The sequence below is a fragment of the Plodia interpunctella genome, chromosome 15 (assembly GCF_027563975.2).
Source record: "Plodia interpunctella isolate USDA-ARS_2022_Savannah chromosome 15, ilPloInte3.2, whole genome shotgun sequence".
In the NCBI taxonomy this organism is placed as follows: domain Eukaryota; kingdom Metazoa; phylum Arthropoda; class Insecta; order Lepidoptera; family Pyralidae; genus Plodia; species Plodia interpunctella.
Genome location: NC_071308.1, coordinates 5,233,718 through 5,259,985, shown reverse-complemented (window position 1 = coordinate 5,259,985; position 26,268 = coordinate 5,233,718). Strand labels below are relative to the sequence as shown.

General features: G+C 32.9%; 2 protein-coding genes across 7 annotated transcripts in view; both read right to left on the bottom strand.

Moving 5' to 3' along the window:
* Positions 1–165: 165 nt before the first annotated feature.
* Positions 166–19,050, bottom strand: LOC128675991 (actin-binding Rho-activating protein-like). The gene is made up of 5 exons (XM_053755872.2): positions 18,865–19,050; positions 7,578–7,714; positions 5,598–5,775; positions 3,019–3,111; positions 166–2,151 (listed from the first exon to the last, which is right to left on the bottom strand). The coding sequence occupies exons 1-5, from the start codon at positions 18,919–18,921 to the stop codon at positions 2,032–2,034; spliced, it is 585 nt and encodes a 194-aa protein (XP_053611847.1). The 5' UTR covers positions 18,922–19,050; the 3' UTR covers positions 166–2,031.
* A 461-nt stretch (positions 19,051–19,511) lies between these two features.
* LOC128676184 (protein unc-13 homolog B-like) overlaps positions 19,512–26,268 on the bottom strand; it is a 229,728-nt gene continuing 222,971 nt past the window's right edge. For all 6 annotated transcript variants that reach the window (XM_053756181.2, XM_053756176.1, XM_053756177.1 and 3 more), the window contains 7 exons: positions 25,886–26,017; positions 25,352–25,495; positions 24,634–24,853; positions 24,198–24,296; positions 23,733–23,895; positions 22,962–23,088; positions 19,512–22,500 (listed from right to left, as the gene is read on the bottom strand). In XM_053756181.2, the coding sequence (XP_053612156.1) occupies positions 22,330–22,500; positions 22,962–23,088; positions 23,733–23,895; positions 24,198–24,296; positions 24,634–24,853; positions 25,352–25,495; positions 25,886–26,017 (1,056 nt within the window). In that variant the 3' untranslated portion in view covers positions 19,512–22,329. The remainder of the gene's footprint in view (positions 22,501–22,961; positions 23,089–23,732; positions 23,896–24,197; positions 24,297–24,633; positions 24,854–25,351; positions 25,496–25,885; positions 26,018–26,268) is intronic.

Sequence of the window (26,268 nt, the reverse complement as noted above, 5' to 3'; positions counted from 1 at the left end):
TTAACGTTGATTTTAACCGACGCGTCGCTGACGTTTAGACAAAATGGCGTATTTTGTGTTTTTCCGAAATAAATATTTTAGCTTAAAGTATGGTTAACTTTTTTATAAATAAAAGGGTTAGTTGTTTAAATATTACTAAGGTATCAAATAATGAAAATGCATTACCATATTAAACATTATTTACTATTGTGTTTGAATGATGACATTTTCATGGCACATCATTTTTTTTATTTATTAATGTACTTATTTTTGTTGAAAATAAATTGCTTTTACATTATCATTAGGTTCTAATCTATTGTGTAAAGTAAATAAGCATTTTTACAAAGCTGTCTTATTTATTTATTTATTTGTCTTAAAACTAAGTATAGAATAACAAACGATAAACCAAATGTTAGTTATATAAAGGTATATATACAATTGTTTATAATAATATATGTGGGGATATTTTAGATAAAATCAGGTCGAAAAGCAACGAATCTTTCATTTTATTCTTAAAACATTTTACATCGTCTCTACAATATCTTCAGTCCCTCTTTTTTTCTGATTTCTTTCAACTGACCTTCCCTTGAGAATTCTTTATTGCCAGTGTTAAATCTATTGGATTAAAAAAATATATTTTATAATAAATTTGCTCGTAAAGGGTCACATAATTTACCAAATTGCGTTATTGTAATGTAAAACGTACAAGTTTTTTTTAAGTAAAACGCACGGTTTATCAAGATGCTCGGTCTTAACCAACGATAATTTTTAAAATCTTAGCAAAGAGTTTTTATGTGAGAAAAGTAGTCAACATTGTTTGAATAAAATTAACTTTAGGAGATACAATAAATAAACATTTATTTCTTTAAATTAATGTTGACAATAAATTACAACCATTTATCGGTAAGAAAACTCAAAGATATTAATTTACTTTAAAACTGCTTTAACAAGTAATTGAAGATTTATTTGTTTCCGTGTTTTATTGAATCCTATATTTATTTAATCGCAAATATGTTATAAAACGTCGTAAGGTTGTAATTTTCAATACACGTATGATGACATACGTACATAGTGACATACAACCTCTGCTTTCTTGTAGCCCTCGACCTACGGCTCGGGCTAGCAATATTGCCTCGGCTGTAATTTTCAACTTACCGCACTTATATCATATTGTACTATTATGAAATAATCTTTATCTCCCACATATACATATATTGAGTTAGGTAAACAAAACAAATGTGGTAGGTAATAATGTTACGACTTCTGATGTATAAACTGAATAAATATTATGCGTTTTTTTTAAAATATAAAACAAGTTTTTGTCAATTAAAATAAACAAAATATGAATAATTATCACTAAAATTAGGTATTTTTCAAATATTACAATAACGTCTCTCACCGAGAGTAAATAAAAAAAAATCTTTTCATTTATATGGACTAGTGGATAGACTAGATAAAATTAACCTAAAAATAGATGTGTACAAATTTAATTTTCACAATTTTCTGTGCAGTTTTAAAATATATTTTTTCCACATCGCAATATAGACAAAAGCAACAATACAATTACAGGTCCCTTTTTTTCGAATATCTTTTCTATGCTATCTTTGTCTATCTTATACAATACTAATATAAATACATCAAATATATATAATTATATAAAATATTATTTTATACGAAATAAATGTCACTGAGTAAAAATTTATTTATATTAGAAAAAAGTTTGAAAATAATTTCTTATTTTCTTTAGTAACTGTCGGTTGGTCTTGATATTAAAATAATTTTGTTTATTATAATAATACCATTTTGGTGGACAAGGGAACAATATAGGTTATTTTTTTTATATTAAACCTTATAAAATTTCACTAAAATATAAATTAAGCAGCATGCTATGCGACGGTGAATAAGTATTGAACTACAATAAATATACTTATTGAATATGGATCATATTTAGAAAAAAGTACCATTCACATAAATAAGTATTCATTGGCTATTATGGCTTATGTGTAGTGTACACAAGTACATTACACATAACTGAAATATATCATTTCTAGCTCAATTTCTTTCTGGCATAGGTGACACTGATCTTCGGGCTTGTAACGCTTTGTTATTACAATAAGTTCTGATATCGTCGATTGGCTGCATGAGGAATATGGGCACATCGTCATCCCGTTTCTGACAAATACAAAACGAAAATACAATTAAACGAAAATACATACTCTTATGTTTCTTAAGAATATTCAAAACTAAACGCGTGTTCCAATCGCTCTCGTGTGAAACACATGCGGGCAAAACCGTGGGTAAATGCTAGCATCGCATAAATTATTACATAATTATTCTTTTTCACATATTTGTGAAAAAGAATCATCAAATTATTTTTTGAGTCTATAACTATGAAATTAAAAAAAAAAAATCATAAACAATAAGTATGAAATAAAATTATTCTAAAAAGTACTGGCAGCACACAGATTTTTATTTTTAATTCTTATCTATAATTTTCAAATTTTAACCATGCAACGAAAGTAGATTGTGTGTTATCTGAAGTCCCCAAACACATCCTCATTTCATTATAAAGACTTATAAGCAAGAAAACAAGATGATCTCCTCTCCAGAAATTGTGATCAAAGATAACTAAATAACATACTTAAGAGGATACACTGAACCTTCGAGTATCAAAGACCTTTGGACTTTCATGTGTTCGTTATAATGTTTCTGATAATTTGTCACGTGTAGATAGAATAAATTTTCTTATTGAATTGGTCATAATCACGTTGAGAGAAAACTTAATATAATATATATCGGATTCCACAAAATAAATTTATGAAAACATACAAAATAAATTTATGAAAGCAGAACAATTGATTTTCATACAAACTTTAACCCAACGTTAGCCTATATTTGAATTAAATATCTTTTACTACTTTTACTACATACCAAATTTCATGAAAATGGGTCAAGCGGCTTATTTCCGCAATTAATAAATATAAATATATAATATAAATATAAATAAATAAATTATAATATGAATATGGATTATCTCACCTGGAATAAAACTTCTCCTTCGAAATATGATAAGTGGTGCTTTCTAGACCTTAGAAGTATACCGACTAGTTTGTCAGATATTACGGTGTAAATCTGTTGGCAAAATGATTTTATTTATATTAAATTCAGTCATACAATAAATCATGAGACAGTTTGCACAAAATAAGTAATTTACCGTGATCGAGTGAATATCGAGTTTAGAAATGAATAAATCGTAAGTTTATTTGCCATTATTTTAAAGAGTTTATAAAAACCGGCCAGCCACCATACGTCAAACCAATATTTGTGTATCTTATGCATTTTTAGGTGTTCCAAAAATAAATCATCAATTTTAGCGAAAACCATCAATATTTACGCAAGGCATACGTCAATAGATAGCCAGACAAACATTCAAATATTCCAGATTTAAACGACCATCGCTTCCGTTACCATATTGAGTCTCGCCCGCTGTTTATTGGCTAATTATGAACCCACATTAGTTAATTCCAAATTTAAATCTTGGCCGTGACAGAACGGAACGCGACCAGGAATGTCTTATGACGTCACTGGCTGAATGCTGAATGCACATATCTGTAGTTTATGGTTATTTATTCTGGATATTAATATTATAGATTATTTATAAGATTAATTAATTACAACAAAAGCAATCAATGATGTTCTTGACTCATTGAAATAATATTATTTATCTTTTATTATTTATCTTTTTGTAAAATGAAATAGTAAATTGTGGCGTGGCCCTAGAATTTAGAGGCGATTAGACAGCATCCCCGAAGAGGGTTGACGTCAGACAGGTAGCCGGTTATAAATGATCAAAATTTAATGGCTAATTTTTTTTACGCGAACCCTGGGCTTCGGGGCGTCACAGCTCCGAATGTCACCGAGAACACGTGAGGATAAGAGAGAATAAAATGAAATTTTCCGTGCTTTGTGAACTTTGGTCCTTACTTATTTATGCGAAATCAAATGTTCAATTACTTATAATGCATTTGTTAGCTACGAAGCCATATAATATGTTTACACTTGTACCTACATAAATAAATATAATTAAAAAGTTTTATTTTATTTACCAATTCTGACTCACTGTAAATTAAGACATCGAAATTTAAATTTCGAAAACTGAAATATGTAAATAACTATGGCATGTCTCACCCCGCTGCGAATGTGCCAAGTTTTGTTATTGTCTGCTAATGTCGGGGCGAAGAATTTAAATTATAAACTGTAGCGGACACTGGACATTCTTTTCATTTTTCTCAGTCTTAAAGAATCTTACACAGTTGTTAGGTACGGCTTGATACAAATTAATGCTGACAATGTAGGTTTTTTATTATTGGTTGACGTTTCCAACTGCTCTGGACGAAAACGTCCCGTAGTTTTATATTCATCTCTGTGCAAGCTAAGGGCTAGCCATTATTTAAAAAAATATATTAAAGTCATTCTGCCATCATTTTTGGCCTCCCTCTATAGAAATAGATCCTATACAATTCTATAGACGTACTATTTTGCTATTAATAGATGACAAATTATTGTTATTGTTTTTACTAAAACACCACTTTTACCGTCGATCTACATGAGATATTGTAGAAATTATATTTACAATCTGTGTCAGTATTTAACCTCTATTATTATTTGATTTCATATAAATGGATGGTCATTATAGATTGTTTTATCTGTGTAATATTTTTAATTTATTTATTTCCATAAAAAATACTTTAAAATAACATAAAAGATGTACAAAAGCCTTGACAGGTTTATACGTGCATATGATTCAAAATTATTTTACGCTTATTTTTACAACATGTATTCACGACATCCCTAAATAGAAATAAAATCAATACACAACTGCAATTACGATTATGATTTCTTCTAAACAATTAAAATTGGATTTGATGTCAAAATTTGGCTTCGTTTTGGTTGGTAGTAGTAATGTTTAATTTTGTCAATAACTATCATTTAACGATTTTAGTTTATGACTTACATCCACAAGCAATGTTTTGTCAAGATCATCAGCGATCTATTTCTATCCGCCTGGCCTTGCCTCTTGAAACTAAAAGTAATTATAACAAACAATGATTTTTACAAAATTAAACACCCATTAACCAGGTGTGCTGTCATCACAAGCCATAGACTTTATTTTTATTTTCTCTATTATATTCACAGTTTATTTTTCTCTATTCTTCATCCAACCGACGCTAAAAACGTCACGAATTCTAAATTTGAAATTGGTCTTTAAAACTACGTACAGGTGTTTTTATTTAAATTGAGAAAATAAAATATTTTTATCGATGAAAGAACGATGAAAAACTGAAAATTGAACTCGAAAATTGATCAACAAATATTTAAATGTCTCGGCATTTAACACAATAAAAAAAGAATGTCGAAATATATTGAAGTGTTTTAAATAATTTTTAATATTTAATCTGTATTCATAATGCGGAACGAGCTCGTATGCTTTGTTAAAAAAATATATTATTTTTAACGAACAATACGAGCTCGTTAAGATTTCCGTGAATACATCAGAGGCTTGAATTTCACCATTAGAATTTTTAATATAAAAATGTTGCCAAATTGATAATACTTACTGAAAACAGTTCCCCAAATGATATGACTTTGGTCGCACACTGTAGTTCTGGTGGCAACAGACTTTTGCAAGGAGCTTTACCGTATTCATTTATTATTTCGCAAAGTTCCTTCATTTCAGTACAAACTCGAGCCTGAGCTTCTGCTCCTCTGAACTCGGTCATCGACCCCGGGATGGGCCTGCGGACAAAAGCTGGGGTTAGATGGAAACTTCGATATTTGATAGTGACTGTATTGCTATCCTAGTGTCCTAGCTGAGCGACGGCACGCTCATGACATGTACGAGTAATTACGATAACAACATAGGCCACTGATAAATGCATCTCTCCTATCCTTACGTCTTTCCTGTTGTATTCGTAGCTGTGATGCTGTGAACCCCTTGGCCAGCTTAAGAAATAATTATTTCATGAGATATGTGATTTAACGATGCCCGACGTCAACCATTACGGGAAATACTGCCGTCGCCTGTTCGCTATCAAGAAAGTTCTTATTTCTTACTCGCCATATTTTATGCAACTCGCTAATAAGTAGTCCTAAAGCGCCTATAGTCGCGCTGTCTTGCCACATTTGTCGCTCATGTATGATGATGGGTTGGAATTGATTTGTATTGGAATTTAACGTAAAGGTTAATGTGAAAGGGTATTATTAATATGAAAAACCGGTCGAGTGGTCATAAAAGCCCTATAGTATTTGTTTTAACCAAACTAAAACAGCCAAATTAAATACACGTGTAATCGGAATTCAGTACTATAAAGTGGTATCCGCAAAAACACGATCACTGTTAACAAATCATAATTCAATATTTATACGATCATCCGTCTTTATTGGAAATTTTATATGAAATTTATGAGTCATAAAATAATTTTAGAATATTCGCTCGCACCATCAAATGGCATTTTATTGATAAACAGACATGATGTGGGATTTTGCGTGCAACCGTCTATCGATTTCAGATTACTATAACAAAGTATACTAAAGTATACACCTAAACTTTCCTTGGGAATCAGACTATCTGTTATTGATAACTGCATAAAAATCAGTATAGTAGTTTATTGCGAACAGACGGGCAGATGCGGATACTTTGCAAAGATGTGTAAGGATTTAAACTGTTTTTTTTTTCTTCAAAATTGAATGATATTTGACGCTTTCATGATCACAGCTTTATTTCTACTTACTTATGGAGCATAACGAGATTAATGGATCCTTCATTCTTGTCGCGAAGTTTGTAATTACATTTTATTAAGCGAAATCAAGAGGGAACAGTCAAAGAAAAAGTTGAACATTTTATTTAGAAATCCACAGTTAAGCCTTGCCCTGTATATTTTTGTTGATTTCAGATAAATTTCAGTAGCTTGTTAAAAATTAAAAAAGGCGGCGAATTAGTTCACTTATTCACATAAGTGCACGGATTACCTGCAGAATCTGTCTGCTCATAGCAAGTAGGAAGAAAGTCTAAAACTACCTATCGATTTAAGACGACATGACATGATAGGGTCCAAATACTATTTTAGACATTTCTCAGCTGTGGCCGTCCCGAAATGCCAGTAGTTCGTAGCTTGTTGAGAAATACTATATACAATTTAACGTGAAAATGTGTCGTGGAGGTCTAAAGTCTAGGACATTATCACTGAATTAATGCTTTGACTTCGACGATGGTAAAGACAATATGAAATAGGTTCTCCATTTCATGTTGTCTTTGCCAAAATATAGTAAAGAGCCTGGACTCCGATGCTTTATAGCTGGGGAAGAAATCGGAAATACGCAAATTCCGAAATTTCTTTCATACAAATGAAAGAGAGAAAAGAAAGCGGGTAACACTTTGGGAGTGCCGGCAGTAGTGAAAACTTGATTATTAACGTTATGCATTTTTGACGTCTTACGAATTTTCGATCGGGTCACGAGCGAGTTTAACATATTTTACCAATCAAAAAAAGTTTAAAAACATGGATAAAACTATTCTTAAGGAACCCAGACATACTCACTTGCCGTACTCATCTTTGGAGAATGTCGGTTTGTGGTTTTTGTCAAAGGAACCGCTGAATGCGGTGACTTTCTGCAGGTCGCTGTGTGTCTGTGCTTTTGTGTCGAACGCCGATATCAGGTCTGTCAGTGACGAACTCTGTAGACAAATATTTACTATTAATTTAACAGAATTTTATTTAAAAGAACTCAAATGTCATGAATTATTTTATTTTAAAAAATGGTTAGTTAAAAAATTGCGTCGACATATTCTCATCGTCTGGTTGTCAACCAGGGCGAAGTACCCTCCATGAGGGTACCCCATGTACTATATGTATATATTATACTAGAAAAAATATAACTCTTATGCCATAGCGATTGTACATATAATTATTAGGTATAATAAGTTATGAAAAAGAATAAGTTAATAAGTAATTAAATTGCTTTGAAAAAAACCAATATTTTGCTAATATTGCATAAAATACAAAATTCTAGGCAGAAAAAAACAGCCAACAATAGCTTTTATATCTTCGTCACATGTTTGTGTAAACGGAAATTATTCTCCTGTCATCAATTGAATGACCATTTCAACAGGAAACGTCATTTTATATTATAGAATCTCAAGGAAAAATCATTTGTTATGAAAATATTGAACTGTTAAAAACACATTTGCGAATAAAATGAAAAATATAAAATACATTTACGTTTAAAAAAAATAAAGATATCTGAGAGCATCTAAATGTAAAGTAAATCATAAAAATGGACGTAGGTTTTTGAGTGACTGTCATGACATGTTCGCGTTTATGGCCGCAACGACTTGGCGACTAGGACTCGCTCAAAAATTAACCGCATTCTTCTTAAAAAAGTTAAAACATGAGACAAACTAAATTACATTTTGTCTGTTACTATCTATGGCAAATATTATAAAGTGCGATAGTGACAAAAATATTTTAGCTTAAAGCATACATTAACTACCTAATATCATTAATAGCGGGGCAGACCTTTTAAAATTGATACGACTCGACCAATAATTGCTTATGACGTCAGTCCTCTATAAGAAGAATTTCGAATGAATTTTACTAATATTATTTTATTAATTTAAGATAAGAAATGGAATGCTCGGCATATGTTTTTATCTGCTCTAAAAGTCTGTCTTATATTTTAAAAATAGAACAAAGAAAATTTTATTAAATTAAAAATATTCATAAAAAGTAAAACACAAAAACGTTATAGAAAGGTTTTTAATGGCCTATACTAATATAGTTAAGCGTATATTAGGTTTGTTATTCAATCTCACCTAAACTCATTACAAGAGCAGAATTTATTAGCAAAACCTGAGTGAGGTATGAAGTGGATTAACATTATTGTGTTAACATTAGATACCTATTAAGCATGCAAATTTCAACCAAAACACGGAACAGAGTCAAATGTAAATTTCCAATAATACTGTTATTATCGTCTAGGTTACAATAGACAGACAATCAAATAAAGCTATAGGATAAATAAATAAATATAAATATATTATAAATATTTTAGGACAAATCACACAGATTGAGCTAGACCCAAAGTAAGTTCGAGACCAGGATGATGTGATGGAATTTTAAAGGACAAACAAACAGCAGTCGCTATTTTCTCTTGGGAAGTCCAAAAATGCTGCTAAAAGTGTAAATTTTATAAAATTTTGTACAAAGCAAAGAATTGCGAAACTACAAAGTCTTTTCAGTCTTTCGCAATTCTTCGAATCCTATCCTATTCGATTCCTATTGATGGAACTATATTTCTTTAACAACACATTGAATAATAAGCCCCCTAATAGTCATCATGCTAGCCTAGCAAACTATGATAGGTTCCTTTAATAAAAAAAGACGGGTTGCACTCCGGGAGTGTGAAAACTTGAAAATTAACTTGTGCATTTTTGACGTCTTACGAATTTTCGATCAGCCAAATGTCCTGACGCGAATTTTAAAATTTTTACCATCACAAAAAGTGCATAATGTCTCTAAAATGTTTTCACTTCAAAAATTCAGTTCATAGCCCATTCCCTTGGTTGTCTTTGACAATCTACGTGGGAGGAGAAGCAGTATAAGTAGAGAGTATAAGCATGACTTTGATGAAGTATTGAAGAAAGTGAAAATTGCGAATGTATAGGTGATTCAAATATGTATAGGTGATTACATTTTATATAAGCGTTCATGTGCGACCATTCGGCCGTTCAGACAATGGCGCATAAACGCGGAAAATTTATTTTTGAAACTAGACACGATTTGATGCCAACTCCTATTGTTTTATTTATCACATCACTAACAACCGTGCTAAATAGTTTTCAGACAGTAATACGAATAGTCTTTAGCAGTCTAATAAACGTTTTATTAAGAAATTTAGAGAAATTTAGAATCACCATTTGTTTTTTTTTTCTGTAGCTTCCACTGTAATTACCCTTGATGTGGTTGTGGATGACATTTATGTGCTATTCTAAACTTTGTCTAGTTACATATTTGTCGACCTCTGTTTTAAACAGTTCAAACTAGTTAGTCATAGACATATTTCAGTGGAGGACATGTTGGTTAAACTTTAATAGTGCTAGTAAACTTTCTTATTTGCTTATCAGATAGCAGACAGGCTCGAGCCTGTCATTCCTATAATTAGTATCAGGTTTTATAACACATCTTACATGACTACTGCTGACTGGTAACTACTATGGTATAATACCATTACTAAATAATTGTCTATGATACGAATTCTAATATCTCATCCCATCATTATAATATCCCTGCTTCTAAAATATGTAGAGGAAAATATGTAAGGAAAATATGTAGAGGAATCCTCACATATTTTCCTCTACACTAAATATTTTACTATATTATTTATGATGGGATGGGATTAGAATTCGTATCTGGGTATTAAGTATGTCTGTAAGTAGATACGGAGGTGTGGACCACCTCCGCTTCTACCTCTGTAGGTATGTCTGTAGATACTTATAAAATTTTGACATACTTTATCATCTGCTCATGCTGCATCAGCAGCTGTTTTAATTTCCCCCAGCTGGGGCACTGACTCATCATGGTCATATCGAGTGTGTTATTGCTAACACAGGTATTTTATTCAAGTCACCTAAAAGCATCTGACATGACTTGTACGACTACTTACCGCCATGTAGTGGCAGGTAGACGATACACACTAGTGAACTAAACTGTCAACCTGTGTGCAGGTTTCCTCACGATGTTTTCTTTCACCGGAAGCAAGTGGTGGTCAATGAAAACTATTATATATGAGTCAAACTGGTATACAAACACATATGGCACGAGTAGGATACGAACCTGAGACCTTTCGATCCACAGGCGGTTGTCTTAACCACAGGCGGTCGTCTTAAGCATTACACCATCACCGCTTCGAAAGGCCTGGAGCCCTTGACTCACCACGATATATATATATATAAGTATATAACATGAAAATTTTTTTTGTTCATCGAGAGTAAACCATGACACACGACGCTGGTGTATATGTAGCATATTACTATGAATCGTAGTCGCAACAAATCTATTGCAATATTAACTAGCGGCCCGTCCCGACTTCGCTTGGGTAAAAACGTAACAAATTACCTTCACCTAAACTTTCCTCAGGAATGACACCATCTATTGGGTAAAACCTTTTGAGTTTAGGTATCGCGAACATACAGATAGCTCTGTATGTTCGTTATGACGCGGCAGAGGGCGTTGTTTTAAAATATGTAGGTACCTATATGTAAACATAAGGCTGGATGACTTTACAGAGTAGTCACAACAAGTCCAAGTTATATTTATACAGCAATTGTAACAATTTGTAGTCTGCAACTTGTAGTCAAGGATATTGTAATTTGAAAATTTGCGAATGTTTACGGAGCAAGCTATTTATTACCCGGATTTTCGTTGCGAATACGAGTATTGTTCGATACGTCTGAAATTCCACATGAAATGTATGGAATGTGTTTACGGAGTTCGTGCGTATCGTTTAGTGAACAGGTTTTATCGCTCATTTCATTTTTAATTTCTGTAAATATTTGTTTTAGTACACCTGCTTTGCGTCTGATGAATCGTTTCGAGAATAAAATACTTATTAAAGTATCATATCGATTTGACAATTTCGTAAAAAGTAATATAAATTTAATATTCAACGATGGACCTGTTGTGAAATGGCAATAATGGTGATAAAACGTTTGTACTGAACTTAAATAAATATCTCCATTCTCTTACAAATGACAAGCGGACTGACTGCTTTTTCGCTCAGAGGATTTACCGCGCTATGTCTGTTGTATCGTATCTTGCGGTAATGCAGAAAGGCTTCATGGCACGATAACTCAATTCTTAGAATTTGTATTTAAATCTTTTGAGTTTAGTCCTATTTAGGTTTTTTAGTTTATAGGTATACTCGTATCTCATTTGTTCTTTTTTGTTTATAAACTGAACCGTGTAGGTATTAGAATCAAACCCATAACCGTAAAAGGTGACTAAGAAATAAATATGAGGTACCTATTGTTTATGGACACGCAACCCGCCGTGCGGTATAAATTTATGTTTATGACCAGCCCGCGCGCCGGTCACCATAAACAAGACCTAAAGGTGTACTATAAATGACGTTTAGATGGTAGAAGATAATGAGATGAATCGTATAAATGTTGGCTTAAAACAGGCAAAAGCTCGAAAGCTGTCAATGAAAAATCATTATATTTTCGAAATGTCTCCCGCATGTCTGCATGTTCCCGATTGCTTTCGGGGTTGTGAGGCCGCGAAGCCCGGGGTCAGCGTAAAAAAGACATTAAAATTTCAAGATTCGGCTGTGACAACCGGCCGCCTGTTTGACGTCAACCCTCCTTGGGAATGCTATTGTTACCTATCATCTGCCTAGGCTCTTGTCCCTTAGTCTCCTCATATGACATCCACGGTATTGTACCGCATCATAATGTAATTACAGTCGCATATGATTCACAATACGAGCTAATTAAATCTATTTGATTTACAGCGAACGTTGTGTGAGTAGAGGCTGCCAGAACAAAAAGTCCGAGCCACAAAAGAAGTCCCGCGGCGATATGTGGAACTATCAATGACAGATAGGACGCGTTGTTGATAACAGCGACAGTAGCGCCTCGTCTGAAAGATTTCTTTCGTGGCGCGGAAAGTCAAGTATGACGGTTTGTGTTGGAATCTCGCGGGAGATGATCCCTTTCATCTAATTTTGGATATATAAAACAGTTTAACCTTGATATTCTCTTGAAAAATAATAATAAACTTGGATTAAAATGAAGATAAATAAATGGTAGACAATCACGTACAGTGAACTTAACACCATCGCAAAAGCTTTGGTAGGCCTTTCAAGAAGTTGTATACTCGTTTCTTGAAGGTTTCAATGTCGTATCATAATAATCTAGTCTCCACATGTTTCGTTCGGAGCTATAATGCCGTGAAACCCAGGATCAGCTTAAAATTACCTTAAGATTTTGAAAATTCAGCCGTGATTTTACAACCGGTTGGGAATAATGTCGAAACATAACTGCATTTGATATGTACTACCTTGTCGCTCAGCTAGGACGCCTCTGGTTACGTAGCTGTTTTAAATATTAGAATATTCGAACATTTGTCATGATGGTAAATGACAGTGATGAGTAAATGCTTGGCCCTGCGCCGGAGTGTCCTCGCTCCCTCGTTTTGAATGATTACTGATTTCACGTGGCAATATGTCTGACTCACTCTTCCGTCTTCTTTAGGGCTGTCAGTGTACAGGTATTAGATATCAGGTAAACGTATCGTTGGAGATCGACGACACGCAAAATAGAAATGAATCAATTATAAAAAGATGTTCAGATTTGTCTAAAAAAATTAAAGTTTAAAAAAAAACACAGAAAAACAAAGAGAAAGAAATTGAAAAGCGGATTCAACGACTGAAAAAGAAACCGAAAATGCTAAGAACAGAGGGAGACTTTTGTTTGGAATTCAAGATTTTAAGTTTTAACTTTACATTATGAAACGAAACGGTTGTTAAACATTTGTAACTTATGCTATAATCCAAAATACACCATTAGCATATTATAAGGATAGCTTCTTTAGTAAAAATAATAAATTTGTATCGCTAGATAGCCCTACCTACCTCGAATCTATTGAGGAATGTTCAAAGGTGATAAAATTAGTAGTTTATTTTGTGTTCCACAATAATTTACCTATTACGTGGCAAGAGTCCAATGACTCAGTCAGGAATACATGAGTAAGGAAGCTGAACAGAGGCAAAGCTTACTAAGGAGCGTCCCAAATTATTACCTATCTTAGTAGTACCTACTTTTTTTACTACCTTTACACCACAAAAAACAATTTAAAATTCACATCAATCTACAAACGGCTAGTAGACATACATACTTTTTTTTTTTAAATATTAGGAATAATAGCTTTATTTGGGCTCCAATTTTACATAAGTCACAAAATTTAGATACACGCTTTCTTTGCTATTGGATACAGAGTTGCGTGCTTCTATCTGGGTTATGTAAGGAGGGAGGAGGAGGAGGTTTTTTGGAGGAAGAAAAGATTTAGAGCTTAAGTCCCGTTAATGGTTTTTAGGTTGTAGACGATATTGTCTACCAATTTTAAAAAGGTCGTCGTCTTTTCCTCTTTAGTTGAGGTCTGGATTAAGTCAAATTCGACAATTTTATTTCGTGAACACGCCGTGACATAGTCATGGCGTGTCTTGTCAAATATGGGGCACTCTTTTAGAAGGTGTAGACATACATACTTGCGCTGCATACTTGTAATAGGTACCGACGAAAACGTAGTTGTATGAATCTTAACCTCTATTCCGATTTTCTACTCGTGTGGTCAAGAACGTAGTTGTATGAACCTTAACCTCTGTTCAGATTCTCTATTCGTGTGTTCAGGAACGTACGTAATTTAAATTGGGTTTTGACCCTCGCTGGGATTTCATGAGAATACTAAGAATAATCACTCCTTACGAATTGGTGACCCCACAGCTTCTCCACCAGGGAGGTCACGTTACAAGGACTTTCAGGTACTGATACCCTTTAGTGGATCGGTGGAGCAAACGGGAATTTCGCCTTTGATCATCTTAATTCACGATATCCCTGATGTTTGCGAGTCTATATTACATATGCTGTTATATCGAAATGTGAAAATTATTTCATTGTTCAAATACTTATATGATAAAAATAAGACGCACGTGAAGTTAAGCCTATACTTAAATAATGATAAAATACTTAGGTAGGATAATTTATTAATATTTGTAGTATAAATGGGCAGACATTTTAGAACAAGTTTCTCCTCAAGAATTTATGAGAAAAATGTTGTAATTAAAAGAAGTAAGTATTAATGACTTGTAACTTTCAAAATCAAATTCGAAAATCTTTCAGCCAAATTAAAATATCTAAATTTCCCCAAATAATATAAATATATTTATCGACTTTCTAATTAATCAAAAGTTTAGATATTAGGGTATTGTTGCACCATTCAACTTTGGCATCGATTTTAACCTGTGTGCCGTCGACGTTTAGACTATATCTAAAACGCGTTTTCTGTGCAGGTTAATTTTAATATCAAAATTGACTGGTGGAACCAACTCTTAAAATTCTTTGATATCACAGTTACTTTAGCTTTGATAGTGTTTAAAATGTAATACTTTTAATTATTCAAAGCATGGTATCATTCCGTTCACGTATTTTACAAAATTAAGGGCGTTTAATTAAAGCAACAGCCATTAACGTTAATTTTCTAATTAGACTGACTACCTACTAGCTGTCGCTGAAATCATTCAACGTTATATATTATACCAGCGGCCCGTCACGGTTTTGCTCAGGTAAAACCATAATAAATTATATACACCAGGTGTTTGATTGTATTTATTTTTTTTCCTCTAAAATCACTATCTATTAAAAAATCCTCACCAAAATCCATAACGTAGTTATAAAGATCTATGCGTACATTATAGACATTAACTGCCACAGAAATCATATAACATAGCTACTTATATACCACCTGCCTATCCCGGCTTCGCTCGGGTAACACCATAAAAATTGTATCAAAATCTATTGCGTAGTGTTAAAGATCTAAGCATACAATGAGGACAGACAGAAAACGGGAAGCGACTTCGTTTTATACTATGTAGTGAAGGGGTGGTGGTGTAATGGGTAAGACGCAGGTCTGTGAATGTAAAAGCGCCAGGTTTGGATCCAATCTGACTCATGTAAGTATAGTAGTTTTCAAAGACCACCACTTGCTTCCGTTGAAGGAAAGATATCGTGAGGAAACCTGCACACTGGTAGACAGTCAATGGTACTTCAATAGTGTGTATGCGACTATTTGTCACTAGACGCGGTAGGTAGTCGTAAAAGTCATTTCAGATGCCTTTAGGCTATTTGAATAAATCTGACACCAGTGTTAGCAATTAACACACTCGAAAAGAAAGAAAAGCCGGATCTTTGACCACCGGATTTGGCTAAACACTCGTACTGAATTAAAAAAAAAACGATTAAATTTTGGATAACGAGTCATGTTGCCAGAAGTGAAGCAAGCGTTTATCACCCGGATTTGATTTCAGACAGGCAGACATCGGGACAGGTGCATCTAAATAAAAGTCTGTACAAATAGCCCCCTAGGAAGATTTCTTTTCTCATCTTTTGTGCCTTTCTATTAATGAACGACAACACATATGATGTGATGATGAACAATGATAACTGTTCAATATACGTTCAGTAAATGTTGGTTCTAGGTTGATAGAATCAAATAATATTATTTACTTGAGGTTTTGCTTTATACGTTTTTTATATATTTATTTATGAACTATTGATTAGAAAGTTAGAAAATAGTGGATTTTGCTTGAAACATTCCAATCAAATAAAATTCTATCAATACTTTCTAAAATTAAAAGCCCTAGACTTCATCCGCGGTAAATAAAATGCAGCATTACGTACCTTATTTGCCTATATTTCTCATTGTTTATCTACCTATGTTTCACCTAATGGTTGATGCAAAATTGCACCAAAGGTCCAGTTGTTTGAGTTGTAGGGACACAAACTAAAATACAAATATTTCCTCATCAATTCTTAGTTTTTTAACGATTATAATTAATCGTTAAAAATATCTTATTTATAAGTGGACAACTATTTATCGCTAGACTTGTGATATCTTCGTCGCAATCAGAAATATATTGTTGCAGGAAACATTGGCAAGCCACCAAACTCTAGCGCTGCATATTCCACAGTCATTGGTTATAATGTAGAATTTTTCATTCGACATTCAAACATTAAATACATTATGAAATATGTTTCAACGTAGGTAAATCACAAACAGCACGCTTTATCTACACTTAAATTATTGAGCGATTTGTCAATTTTTTGCACATATGTACATATTTCTAAATGCTTCATAAATATGACACTGAGAAAATATTTTCGTGTAGTGTTGCCGCCTATCAAGTCGACTATCAAGCGGCAACACTACACTATCTACTAAGCTATACTAGCGATAGTATTGATATTATCCATAGTCTCGATAGCTCTCTGGAATAACACTATTGGTAAATTACATTCGATAGTATGGAAAACGATCAATAATGTCGATAACTATTGACACTATAGATTTTTCTCAAACTATAGTTTGAGAAAAATCGATATAAATATCGATACCATACTATTGATTGTAATTTACCAATAGTGTTATTCCAGAGAGCTATCGAGACTATGAATAATATCAATACTATCGATAGTATAGCTTCATTCGATTAAAATTATCGATAGTTCGGCAAAGCTATTTTCGTAACTTACCCGATATTTTTAATTATGAGATAGAAAAAACAAATTATAATATTAAATTTTATAAATAAATATTAAGTTACGTACCTACACATACCAACCACCGTGAACGATTTATAAAATTATTTAAATTAAACTACCTGAAACCTAATATAACAGTAAACACTCCATTTCAAAACTATGTTATAATAACTTGTAATATTAATTAAAAATAATTAGTTAAGTAATCCGCTGCTTTGTCTAATTTTCACTTAAATGTGATAAGCAACCTTATATACACAATTGAAATTGCGGCTATTCCCACTATTTCTATAACAAATAGTGTTACTAATCGAACATATGTTCGCTTCTTCCGCGTTCTGACTGTTGTAATTAGGACAAGGTGAATTTAAATTTGTTTAGGGTTGACCTAATAATATTATAAACTTCAATCTATCTCTTATCCTTGCGTGTTCCCGTTGCAGTCACGGCTATGATGCCCGAAAGCCCGGGATTCGCGAAAAAAGATTTAAAAATTATTGAATGGGTGAACAGGCTTACTGGATGTTAACCCTGTTTGTGAACGCCGTTATTGCTAAGTTGTTTTTACCTCGTACAACACCCGTGAAAGGATTATAGAGTAAATATTTTTTTAAACTAGTTTTAATGTAGGGCGAGAAACACACGTCGCGGTGAAAAGAAATTCTCTGTATATGTAAGTATTTTCAAAATTAGAACGCAATAATATTATAACAGTAACATATTAAACAGTTGTGATCGCTAATGCTTAGTGATTATTCCAAATGATTGAAGCCTAAGTAAAATGATGAACAACGCAGCGTAATGCGATACTCTGTAGTTACATGCAAAGTTTACTAATAAATGCAAAAAATAATAATTTATATATTTTTTCATACTCGGAAAGTGCTTTTTTCTCCTAGTAAATTCAAATATTGAGTTGGAGATAAAAACCTGTAATAATTTCTTCCCAATTTAGGGCAGGAAATAAATTTTATAAATTGAATTCATTCGTTGGAAGTTCTACCCCGAACAAAATTTTATTTCAATTAAAAATAAATAAATCCTGAGCCTCTTTGTGTTTCAAAACGGCCAGTGTGAATTTAAAAAATATATCTCTGCAAAACACGTCATTGAGTGTTCAATGATAAAATGTTTTAAAATTTATTTTAGGATAGATTTTGTTGAATAAAATGTCTATCGAATTGAAAATGTTGGTTTTATTTATCATTCAAAAAGAGAGGAATGAAGCCACACAATTTAGGTCGGTAAGTTAACGAACTGAATTCGATTGTTCAATTGGTAAACCATTTATATTTAATTTAATCATATGTTGCAATTTGGCGGGAAAAACTATGGCGGTAAAATATTGTAGGTATGTTGTTTTTTATTTAAATAAGACCTCAAAATCCTGCTTAAAAACAAAATCATTTGAATTATATTATAGATAACATATTTTTTTATATTGTTATTGTGTATGTACTGGTTTCGCGCTATTTACGTTCTATTTCATGCAATACAAAGTGAAGCCATACCCGTGAACGCTTCGTAATGTGGTCGTCGCTGGGGATCGTCAGGAAATTTCCGCTCATCTTCACAAAGAAAATGCCACAACACAAAACTCTTTGTATTTATCAAGTACGAAATTGTATAAAAATAGCGCGCTTGCGGTTCGCTGGCGTGCGTACGCGGCCGTGTTCAATGATGCAATGATGTTTTCAGTTTATGAATGAGTGACGTTTAAATAGACTCCCCCTCTTTTTCACTGTGTCGTCACATTACAGTCAGCTGCGTGGATTTTGCGTGGGAATGTCAGTCTACGTTCCATTCCATTTGCGACACAAATAGATCAGAAAATTCAAAGAATCTGACGAAAAACGAGGCATGAATCAGTAACATTATCACGAATTGGACATTTGTAAAACGGGAATTATTTACAAAACAGTTCCAAGGCTTTACGAGCGTCAATGTCAGCATCAGACACTAGGGAATACGAGATCCGTTTTGAAGTATAACTAATGTTTCCTGGAATTCTTGTCTTATAAATATTATGATTTATATCGAAAAACGGGAGTCTTCTCTAAACATTCAACTTGACTATAATAAAAATATAAAAACTTATTATTAGACATGACCTTTATACGAGTTAATAAAAACAAACAAATAATGAAACAAAACGAGGTATATTTGAAATACGGATATTTATTTTTTCATAAAAATTCTAAATTCAATAATGTGTTTAAACATGTAACATTTACATATATGCATTTTATACAAAGATATATGCAATGTTTAGTGACTTTAATACTAAAATTGGAGCGATATAGACTTACAATGACGCCGATGCTTGTAATGATCACATTTTACACTTACAAAATTATATTTACCAAGTATTGTCAAATGGTAAAGGTTTCACGTGTCAATATGATTTGATAGTATTATTTTGATGATGGATAATGATCTGTGCGCTTCTCTTTAATACTAGCTCGAATCGTAATATCTTCATAAACAGTGTTTTGAGACTATCACTTCAAAATATACGAATACATAAACAAATCATGATACACAGAAATTAATACTGATATTTTGTGTGTTGGTTTATGTAGATATCACACGATCCCTTCCAGATATCTTCCCTTCAGCAAACAATGGAAGTACGATTTGCCAGTATTTACAAATGGATGATCAAATGTACGCAATTTTATTATCGTCATTGAGACTATTATCAACATTTTGTATGAAAAAAAGATTAGAACACTATCCAATAGGTAATTTTATTGCTAATAAATTCCAACGAAACACACCCCATTCAATGCATTAATACGTACATATAGGCTATAATTTTTATATATTACTTTTAAATATATTTTATTTATTACAATGGACAAAGAATGTAATATATCTAATTCAAATTTTGAAAGATATTTTTATTAGATTTGAATACGTTAATACATTGAATAGAATAACTACGGAAACTATCAACGCAACGATAGTTACGCACTATTTATAGACTCAGTCGACTCGGAATTACAAAGTAAAAAAGATAAGTTTTTAGTAAAGACGATGAAATATATAATATATATTGAGATTTGGACTAGACAAACCACATTCTCTATCTACAGATATGTAATCCATGATAAATGCTAATATTTAGAAAATCTATCTCCCGTGTCGTTCAGTGGTGTGCCTCTACACATTTTGTATATTTTCAAAACCACTATGACCAAACATCACTCATATTAAAAGAAAAAATATATTAAAAAACACAACAAAGACATTTAATCTCGTGAATATGCATATAAAATGACATTACTTAAATAACAATTTATATAATGCGACAATCAATCATCAATCGATGGAATGATTTCCACTTTACGCTATTACCTGCCTTATATTCTACTTTCTATTGTATATAATGATATATGCCTAGTATGAAGTAAAATCTATGACAGATAATTGTATAAAATGGAACTCATTCCAACGTAGGTAGGTTTAGATTTTTGTTACTTTAGTTACTTATGTCTATAGTGAATCGTATACTCGTTAAAGTTAGTCGTAGTGACTATGAAAATATACAGTTCCTAATTTTATTTGTGATGTTTCAAACACTGTGAGTTTAGGTTTTGACTGTGACAATTTTAATTTATAATATAATTATTATCTCGTTAAATCCACGTGTGGTTATTATAATTCGCCATAAAAATGCCTTAACGAATTATTTTGAGCACTGATTTCGTCAAGGTACAGCCTCGACAAAACAAATAAGAATATTCATAGAAATTCGAAGGAAACATCAAATTGATACTTACAAAGAAACATTTAAATATATATTTAATATTTAATTTAAAATTATCAGTGCCCTGTATCGATAAAGAAAATATGTTCTAATACAAATTTTACAACAATCAACATCTGATCAATGAATTTATCTCCTAAAACCGATATACGTAAATATCCACGACAGTTAATGATGTATTTCATTTATAACAATATCACAATTTTCAATAATATACAAAAAGACATAGGAGATTTGATTATATGTTAACAGGCCAAGCGTATTAAAATAAGTGTTAAAGATAATAAGATTGTATATTAAACAACATTGGTATTTACATCAGTAAAATACTGAAACAGTGTGGACCACATTACACTTGAGATCTCTCAAAACGGACACAAAATGAGATATAAAAGATGACAAGACCGTACATTTTAATATAAACCGTAGCTATACTATATTTAATTCCATTTTAGAACACTCATCTCCTACACTTGATTATCGTGCTCGCATATTCCTATACACCACGCGTTAAAAAAAACATCGCTTTTCTTTTGTCCTAACGTTCATTCCACTATATATAAGAAGCAAAAAAAAAACAAATCGAAATAATTTACATAAGGCCATAATATTATTTACTGTACACGAATAACGAGTAGATGATTAGTTAGATAAATTATGTTGCATTATTTAGGGATAAGGATTAATGAATCCGTATTTATGACAGTTTGGTCCATATTAATATTATTACATAAATCGTGATGATACGCACACCATTTTAGATATCCAATCATAAATCAAAATACAAAAATCGAAACTCGTGAGCAGTTAATTCAAAATTACAAAGTGGCAAGTGAATAAAATAACAAATAAATCTCTTCAATTTCAGTCAGAGTTTAAATCGAAACGAATGAGTAATAAACATTGGACACCTAAAACGGATACGCACGCGGCGCCCTCGGCCGCCTACGGTCAGTCTTTGTAGCTAACGAGTACTTTGTGCAACATATACTACTATCGCGTAACTTAACATCGAAATTTATTTACAAAACGTCTCGATAGGAAATCATATCTGACCGGGTACTGCCGGAGCGCCGGAGTCGTTTTTCCTCGCGAAGTCTCTTCGGGACTTCGAGGGACGCAATTAACACTCGAAATGTCCATTTTCGAGTAATGACACTTAAGTGCCGTAACTTTGACTCCGATGGTGTTCTTATAGAGTTCCTCACGAAGGTCCTTGGCCTACGGGAGCTTCGTTGCGCATTTCTGACTTCAGTTTGACGAATTCTCTTGCCACTTCGTCACTGTGCCGCTGGGAGAGTATCCTGAGGATGGTCCAGCCCGTTTCGTCCATTTTCACGCGTGTGCCCAATGGTAACCAGCCAGCACATGAACCCTAGTACAAAATATTCAATTACAATTCCAAATATTTTAGGTTTAATTTAAAATTATACATAAAAAAATAAGTCAATATTAAATAAATAAACTTCTTATACAGACTTAGACAGACCATAAAGTTGATAATTTTAAAAAAATGTATGTTTGTCCATATCTACAGAACAAGTCTTAAAAATACATAAGCCAGGGGATTAATAAGGCGTAGTTTGCCAACCATTACTTCAAATATACGACGATCTTTCAGGTAGACATCGACTTCAAACAGTTCTATTAGTTCTGTCTCACCATGCTGCAGTTAGAGATCACAACCTCAATGGTTGAGTCAGGGGGCTTCTGGTCCCACTTGAATCTTATCCCAGGGACGAATTATAATTATGTATGTCAAATCTTCAACTCGGCCCATGCTTTCTTAGAGATGGAACAAGTTTGGCGCTTAATAATATTGACGTAGTTTGTTACCTGTTCCGCAATATCTGCCAGCCGCATAACAGCGACACCGACCAGACGGTCCTCCCGAGCGAAGCAGTAGTCCCGTACGCACACGTGGAGTTCAAATAGTTCCAGTTGTTCTGTCGCGCTCACCATACTGAAAAAAAGAGATGACACAAGATTGTCTAATGTCGTTTGGAAACTGAAATTAATATAGCTGCAATAGTCATGCGTAATACATCATGCGTATAAAAGCATTTTAAACGTTCTTCATCACATATATACTATGCATATCCTCCCGTGTAGATGTCGTGCGAGCAAACTAACCTTGGTGGCCTTGGCGGCAGAAATAATTGGCTATATTTGACAGCGTAAAAAAAATAATGTATTAAGGTATGTATTTAAATAATCAAAAACGTTAATTAAATGCCACTTTAATTGGCCAGGTTTATGAAAATGAACAAAAAAGTAAACGGATTTTGGACTCAAAAAGCATTTCTAATGTAGTCATTAGAAATGCTTTTTGAGTCCAAAATCCGTGACGTCACAATCAATACATTACTACATTACATACAAGTTCCATGTAAAATGTTGTTTTTGACATTAGAAAAAGTATTTGATTTGACTAGTTGGAGAAAAAGCCAATTATTCATAACAAGCGTTGACATTGACTTCAGGCAGACTTTCGATTGTCAAAGCCATTTTTTTTTATTTTTTAGGTTTAGGTATTTTTTACTCTGATATCAGACACATCGGAAACGGAAACGTGCAAAAATGAAAGATAAAGAGAATGACACGTACAAGTGAAATGTTTCGTTAAACTTGGGGCTCCAGTTGTTGCTCTTGGACTTGGTGGCGAATTTCCTCTTCTTGTCAGCGAGGTGCGGCCCGATCAGGTTCACCTCGATGAACGGACGGAACATGCCGCTAGCTATCACCCACTTAAGGTCGTTCGCTGCTACCACTGCAATTGTAACGATCGATTTATGGATTCTGTTGAAATGAATATTTCAGTACAATTTTTCATTGTTTTAGTCTTCTTTAAGCTCAAACTATCATCACAAATTATTCACGAAATCATTTCATTTTGAAATATGAAAATGTCTGTAATACTTTTATTTTCAGGCTTAATCTGCTGAATGAATAATCGATTCTGAACATTACTTTTTATGACAAAATCCAAATGAACCATAACATTTTGATTTTGTGCCCGTTGAAGTGTCCGCCTGTTGGCCACAAATTATATATTTTAATTGAATTACATACCTTTGACAGTGATCTTGTGTTCTCCAGTACCAGGATGCGTGAACAGATCAACCTGAAGAGATACCTCTCCCACGCTTCCCTCTTCTGCAACTGCTGCGTCTATGAATGTAGTTTGTACATTTTCAAGTTAATTTCCAATATTTTTATGCTACCGCTGTTTTTTTCAAAAGAAAGTTATAAAATAATAAATATATGGTGGATGGTGTAGAAATAGAAGGCATTTATAGGAAGTCATAATTTCAATTATATCTGATTGGACAAAACGTCTGGCCCGTGTATTAAACATGAGTGAGTGTGTGTGTATGTGTGCGCGTGCGTATGTGTGTGTGGGTGTGTGTGTGTCTGTGTGTTTATGTGTGTATGTATGTGTGTTTGTGTGTGTGTGTGTGTGTGTGTTCACATTCTTTATGCTATTTCTATCTACAATAAAACATACCTTGATTCTGTTGACTGGTGACAAACGTCCTAATCAGCGTATCCGTAGTCTGTGTGTACAAACTGAGGGCATATCTCAATGACTGCAGTTCTGGGCTCTTTTCTAAGAAGGTCTTCTTTAGGCCGTTGCCGCCAGCGTGGAAGTATAGTTTGATGGTGTCCAACGCTGCGTCTAATACTGCGCACTGTTTCGGTGTTAAACTCTTTTCGGCTGATAAATGCTGAGAAAATGTAAATATACATTATTAATTTAAGTTTGAACGTAACATAAGTATTTGTCAATGTTATATTTACACTTTTATTATGTGTACGTACATCAATTAATTAATAAATAATAATAATAAAAATAACAGTAATTTAATTATTATATGAATTTTTTTTTTCAGTAATTACGATGATAATTGTAATTCAGATTACAAATTAGAATAAGCATTCAAAAATATTATCTTTAAATGGCAAAATTATTGATTTCGAATCGATATTGATCATATATTAATCATTGCCATCATTATTTCAGCCAAAAAGCGGAAAATAGTGTACCTTTTTTATCACAACAGGCATATATCAACCCATTGGAATGGAATTGTATTGAGAATCTACTGCTGGACATTCGATTCCCCCAAAGATTTTCAAGATGGCCGATTAGAAGTAGCCTGCATCTAGCATTTCTCTACGACCATAGTCAGGTCATCCGACTAATATAAATTTATAATAATTACCTCTTTCGAGATGTCCATGACTCCGGACAACGCATGCTTCACATCTTGTTTGCCGACAGTACTCTTGAACAGCTGCGTCATGTCTTCTATCTTCGCGTTGGCAGCCAGATTCTTGGCGTTGTTGGTCAGGTTCTTCAACATCATCTAAAGGAAGATAAAAGTTTAAGATTTATTATCTTCAATGAAATGAAAACAGGTACAGAAGTCTTCTTAAACGTATATTATTTTATGATTTACTGCAGAGTAGTAGAAGTTGTAATAATATTTGATCATTCTTGAACATATGGTCAGGATTCTAGCTTTCCTCATGGATCAACTGGCCGCATGATAAATCAATGCTTATGCAAAAACATACTTTAGTCACTAAGGTTAGATTATCGAGGGTCTATCACAATCCGTGCATTGATGTAGGTTCTTTTCATAAAGTCAAAATCAAAGCATGTAGTCAGAAATTTGGCCTTTGCAGACACATATTTATCAGGCAGATTTACTAGGCAATTATAAGATCTACAAGGTTAGAATAAGAAAGATCACCGTTTTATCAGTCATGGGAGGAAGCACGACAGTCTTTTCTAGAATCTTCATGACAATCTTCCACAACTCCTTCAGCAGCCTCTTCAGTACGGTCTTCTCGCAGGACTCCGCGTACATCGTGAGTGAGCCATCCTGTCAAATAAAAAATTTTCAGCTAAAGTATGTTTTAACGATTATCGAGGACAGTTTAGGTTTGGGATACGGAGTAAAAAATATTTATTTCATATGCCTACCAATTTCTTTTTATTTGTTTTATTTTTTATGATATGATGACGAAATCATTTGCAGTCATTCTAAATATTAAAATTAGTCTTTTCATGAACATTGTGTCCAATATTATTGTCAACAGTTCTAAGTATTACTGCGACGTTATCACGCCAGAG